Raw genomic sequence first — 5971 nt, forward strand, 5'->3', positions numbered from 1 at the left:
ATTTGACCACAAATTGAATATTTATTAAATTTGTTTTTTCGGGGTATTTTTGGTCAAAATACTAAAATTACTTTAAGACAACAATAAAAGATTTTTTAAAAATCTCAAATTTTCACAAAATGTCTATTTTATTGTATGTAATAAAGTTAAAATGGTTCTCATTAAAATTTCGAAGATCGACTTTTTTTGATACACTCTAATATATCTATGTATAAAAGTTTTATAAATTTTTGTTTTTTTTTTTTTTTAAATAACAAAATTACGATATTCTATAAAAAACATCAGTAAAATATCGTTATACATAATAATATATTATAAATGGGTAGTAATTGTTGCAAATACAAATCAAAGATTTATTTTTAAACTAGTTTACTTAAGATCTAAAAAGACTGTTATACGATAGTTTTAAACAAATTTTAAAATCAAGATGATGTTTTATGTTATTTAAACTTCAATACATAGCTGAAAAAGTGTTGAATTTACTTTGCTATAAATATATAAAAAACGTTTTCAAACAGTAAAAATTATATTTAGAATCATAGTTGTACTGAACAGTTTATATAACATTTATCACAATGATTATTATCATTATATCATTAGTACTATATAACTTTAAAAAAAAAATGACATCATTAGAGCTTGTTTCAAAATTCATGTTATTATTTTGTGTAATCTTATGCACCCAATCAACAAATAATTCAAAGGAAAATACTATTATTCTGAATAATCTTTTCAAATGTATTGGATGGAAAAATTTAAAACGGATAAAAAATGTAACTTTCTTAAATCAAATTAACGATCTTGCCAGTATCATTGAAGAGCCAATAACACAAAAAACATGTAATACAAAAATACGAGCCGCAACTGTTTTCCTTGGTTGCACATACGCAAGTATTTTATTGGACATTGTAACTGCTATCAATTATCAAGTACTATTCTGTGAAAAAATAATGAGTAATAATAAATTTGATAAATTACAAGGACACAATTGCATTGTAAAACTATTAGAAATTTTGTCCAATATAACTTTATTTACAATAAAAATGCAAGGCGCCTTGTATGCTATAGACAAAATGCATGTAAAACCATGGAATCTTTCGTTTAGCTATAATAATACTTCTGTATTGAAAGCTTTTTAAATAAAAAAAAAAAACCATGGAATCTTATGAAAAGATATCGTTTTATCTTAAAATTAGTTTTTGAAAAGTTCCTAAATTTACAAAGTCAATTAAATCATCATTCTTCCACAATGATACAATATTCCTCCGTGTACAATATTGATATACTAAATAATATAAAAGAAAAGTTGAAAGATATTGAAATAAATATAGAAGTGGATATCAAAAAACATTGTATAATGGAACCTAGTAATATGTTTTTGTTAGCGAATAAATTGAAAGCTAAATATACTAATATTAAATTTAGAGAAAATGTACCATTTTATAATGCTGGTAATGAAATTATATTAAGTGAAATTAAGATTTTGATTTTAGAAAACTATACAAAACTAGGATTAAAATTTATTTCAAATGCATTGGATCATGATTTTAAAAGTATGTATTAGTGTCAATATTTTTACATAAAAATATATTTTTTTCTACGTTAAATCTCTGTAAATAAAACACTTAAAATATTTAATTAGTATAATATCTTTTAATTACTTGTATTTAGAAACAGATGACGAATGCGCGAATTCTCCAGCTAGAATTCCAGTTTTTTATGATTTTTTTCAAAAAGGTAAATTACTTTTGTTAATATAAAATGTTGGTCTTCAAAGCCAATTATACGGTTTAGTGTCATAACCATTTTAAATGTAATATTTATATGTAATATATTCTTTTTTATATTTTTAACTTTGTAATGCCATAACTTTTTGAAATATGTATGGATCAATATAATTCATTTTTTTATTTTTTTTATTCATTTTCATTTTTATGCTGTCATTAACTATCATTTGGTATATTTTTGTTATAAATCTGACCCTTTACCGGCCAACAGGAAGGGATTTAAAATGACAACTTTTTCACAAAAAATTAATTTTTTCAACTTGACATTTGAAAATGTTCCGGAAAGTCTGACACTTTTATATATATATCTTAAATTAAAGCTAATGTAATGAACTTAATTTATATCATATATAAATATATATCCATACCTATTTATATAAATTATATATGAGTCTTATAATAGCCCAAAATCTAACCTATAGCAATCAAAAATCAAAAAGTGGTTCAACTGAAATTAAAAATGTTGGTGTTTCTCTTCATAAAATTACAGTAAATATAATACTTGAAATATTTAATCATTGAATTTGTTTTCCTTTTATTTGTATTTAGAAGCAGACAATGAATCTGCAAGTTCTCCAGCTACAATTCCAGTTACAGATGATTTTTTTCAAAAAGGTAAATTACTTTTGTTAATCTGAAATTTTGGTCTTCAAAACCAATTATACGGTCTAGTGTCATAACCGTTTCAAATATTACATATATTTTTTAAATTTATTTAAACTTAACAAACTACTCAATTTTTATAATGAACTTAATTCATATTATACAGGGTGATTTTTTTATCATAACCAACTCAATTACTTACAGAATAATAATAATTGAAAAAATTTTTTTATTACTATCTTTAGTTACACATTCTTCTTGAATTATTAACTATGTAATACTTTTTAAGTTCATCCCTTATGCCTGGTAAGTGTGTCAACTTTGTTTTTTTAAATGGTAACACATATTTTTAATTTAATAAAATGTTTGGATTTTTAATTCAATAGTAAATAACATTTTAATTTTTAAAATAACTTTATTAGTTTATTAGATATAAGTATCAAATTTTTAAGTTAATATACATGTATAATACACAAGGGATTATAAATGCATGTAGCTAATTAAATTTTTATGGAATTGCTGTCACAGTCACAGATTGTTTATTATCAATTATGACCATCAATAGATATACTTTTTGTATTGTTAGTTAGTGTATTTATAAACTCACAACAATATACCTTACTATCATTGATAATAACAATGCTTTGTACCTGCTAATATCGATGTCATAAAAAATCCATTAGCTACCTGTATTTGTAAACCCTTGTGTATTATACATGTATATTAACTCAAAAATTTGAAACTTTAAATGTTTATATCTAATAAACAAATTAAGTTTTATTAAAAATTCAAATGCCATTTATTATTGAATTAAAAACTCAAACATTTTATTAAATTAAAAATATGTGTTACCATTTAAAAAAACAAAGTTGACACCCTTACCAGGCATAAGGGATGAACTTAAAAAGTANACCCTTATCAGGCATAAGGGATGAACTTAAAAAGTATTACATAGTTAATAATTCAAGAAGAATGTGTAACTAAAGATAGTAATAAAAAAAAAATTTTTAATTATTATTATTCTGAAAGTAATTGAGTGGGTTATGATAAAAAAATTATCCTGTATATACAGTAGAACTCCAATTATCCGAATTAATGGGGACCGGGACCCATTCGGATAATCAAATATTCGGATAATCGGAGTTTTTTTTTTAAAAAATTGCCATTGGAGAGAAAAAAAGCTACGTTTTGATATTGCACTATTTTTTTATTGAATTAAATGAAAGAAACATGATATTTTCACATGTTTTAAATATAAATAAAATGTACTTACAAGTTTAGAAATAAAAATCATTGTTTTTTAAACATCTCCGTCAATGTAAGCTGTTTTGCGGTCTTCATCCGTTTTCGGGCAGCCAGGTCACGCATTCGCTTGACGGTGAGCAGTTGCAAGTGGTCACACTCGGGCTGACGCTCCATCCACTTCAAAGCAGTCTCGAGGCCGGCAAATGCTTCACTAGCTGATGGTCCAGCGTCTACTTCAACATCAGCAGAAAGTTCTTCTTCCACTTCCAAAGTGGTTTTTGGTAATGCTTTCCAAACAAGGCCAGTTTCATCGGCATTATAAACAAACTCCGGATCATAGGATTCTGCTGCAGTTTTAAATTTTTCAATAAAATTTTCAGCAGCTGCAGAGTCTGCTGAAAGCTTCTCACCAGCCAAATCTAACTCGCGTACACCATGCCTGAATTTAAAGTTCCTTAGCCAGCCATTACTAGCCTTAAAAGATGAATAACCAAGCTTTTCTGCTAAGATTTTGGCTTTTTCACAAAGGATTGGACCTGAAATCGGATTTCCCATAGAACGTTGCTGCAAAAACCATTTAAACACGGCATCTTCCAAATTTTTGTTGGTTGCTGTCTTCATTGTTTTCCTGGAGGAACTTCCATCTTCATTTTCAAGCACCGAAACAAAGTTTAAAAGTGTTGACTTACTGTTTTTAATGTCACAAATTGTTGCTTGTCCAACACCATAAATCTCAGACAACTTCTTACCCGTTACACCTTTATCGAGTTGCTCTATAATTTTCAGTTTGTCCGCTAACGATAGCACAACACGTTTTCTTTTCGAAGCCATGGTAAAAAACAATACAGTACACGCACAAACAAAAGTAAGCCGTAGCGAAAGAGTAGCGTTCTCGAGCAAGGTCAATTTAGCACACTGACTAATCAAAACAAACAATGACAGGTGACTGCAATGCGCCGGAACTGGAGTGGGAACTCTTACCACGTGTTGTGCCTACACTGACGCCGCGGACTTTGGACAAATTTTTTTCTGATTTTTTCTGAAAGTGATTCGGATAATCGGCGATTCGGATGGTCGGAGTTCGGATAATTGTAGTTCTACTGTATATATAATTAGTTTTAGTTTTAGTTCTTATCGAGGTGGACATAATGCCCATGCATTCAGACCTCTTAGTCCATTGTGCCCACCTCATACCAAATTATCTTGATTTGGTTTAATATAATATTTTTTTAATTACTTGTATTTAGAAGCAGATAATGAATGCTCAAATTCTCCAGCTACAATTCCAGTTACATATGATTTTTTTCAAAAAGGTAAATTACTTTTGTTAATCTAAAATTTTGGTCTCCATAACCAATTGTACAGTTCACTTTCATAACTGTTTTAAATATAAATATATTTTTAAAATTTATTTTAACTTAAAGAACTACATAATTATAGTAATAAATTTAATTCATAATAAACATATATTAATGCTTATTATAAGTTAATAAATATTGTGTATTAAGGGGCTCTATTAAATTAAGTCCAAAATNTTAAGGGTCTCTATTAAATTAAGTCCAAAACTTTGAATGTTATTGGAATTTATAAAAATTAAATATGTGCAGTGGGGTTGCAGAACAGTGTTGGAAATGGTCCGATTTAAAAAAAAAGTATATCGCATAAATGAAAATATAAATAGTACTTATCTTAAAAAAATTTTAATGATGCATTTTTCAAAAAGCTATAGTATTATAAAGTTAAAAATATAAAAAATAATTTTTTTACAAAAATTGTATTTTAGCTTCGAAGCTGAGAAGTTATCAATTTTACCATGTGTTTTTTTATATATTTTTTTGTGTCTATTGCCACTATTTCTTAGCTCTCACTGGACCAATTTCTTTCAACGATATTATAGTTATTACATTAGATTTGTATCAATGCATATTTAGACATATTTTTTGGAATAGTTTAAAGTATTGACATAAATATTTTATATTTAAATTGATGATTAATATAGAATGATTTATAGACTACTGAATAATAAATGGTGTATATATTATACCATATAATAAATATTTATTCATATATTACACTTTAAATCATAAAACTTGTAATCAATTTAAAGGGATATATAAGATATAAGGATATAGTAGATAAATTCATGTGAAATCCGATTCATTTTTTATAATATGATTTATATAGTAACATGTTACCAAAATATTTACATTTTAGCTCAAATGCGAAAATGAGAAGGTATTGGTTTTACTAAGATGTGTTTTTTTTAGCTTCGATGCGGAGCTGAGAGGGTATTGTTTTTACTAAATGTGTTTTTTTTTTATTTTTTTTTTTTTTTT

The 5971-nt window shown here is 26.2% G+C and overlaps 2 protein-coding genes across 5 annotated transcripts in view; one reads left to right on the top strand and one right to left on the bottom strand.

Annotated features, from left to right (window-relative positions):
- The first annotated feature begins 605 nt into the window (after nucleotides 1-605).
- The window catches only part of LOC126899780 (uncharacterized), an 8442-nt gene continuing 3076 nt past the window's right edge, over nucleotides 606-5971 (top strand). The window contains exons 1-4 of one of the 4 annotated variants that reach the window (XM_050674973.1): nucleotides 606-1553; nucleotides 1672-1737; nucleotides 2337-2402; nucleotides 4883-4948. In XM_050674973.1, the coding sequence (XP_050530930.1) occupies nucleotides 1166-1553; nucleotides 1672-1737; nucleotides 2337-2402; nucleotides 4883-4948 (586 nt within the window). In that variant the 5' untranslated portion in view covers nucleotides 606-1165. The remainder of the gene's footprint in view (nucleotides 1554-1671; nucleotides 1738-2336; nucleotides 2403-4882; nucleotides 4949-5971) is intronic. The other 3 variants (XM_050674974.1, XM_050674975.1, XM_050674977.1) reach the window with 3 other exon arrangements.
- Nucleotides 3464-4716, bottom strand: LOC126899779 (tigger transposable element-derived protein 2-like). Its single transcript, XM_050674972.1, has one exon. It carries the CDS (start codon nucleotides 4464-4466, stop codon nucleotides 3681-3683), a length of 786 nt encoding a protein of 261 aa, XP_050530929.1. The 5' UTR covers nucleotides 4467-4716; the 3' UTR covers nucleotides 3464-3680.

This window comes from Daktulosphaira vitifoliae, unplaced genomic scaffold (assembly GCF_025091365.1).
Source record: "Daktulosphaira vitifoliae isolate Bord-2020 unplaced genomic scaffold, ASM2509136v1 Scaffold_2, whole genome shotgun sequence".
Classification (NCBI taxonomy): domain Eukaryota; kingdom Metazoa; phylum Arthropoda; class Insecta; order Hemiptera; family Phylloxeridae; genus Daktulosphaira; species Daktulosphaira vitifoliae.

Bases quoted from the DNA above. Each gene is read 5' to 3' on its own strand.
- LOC126899779 (XM_050674972.1), bottom strand. From the start codon at position 4,466: ATGGCTTCGAAAAGAAAACGTGTTGTGCTATCGTTAGCGGACAAACTG.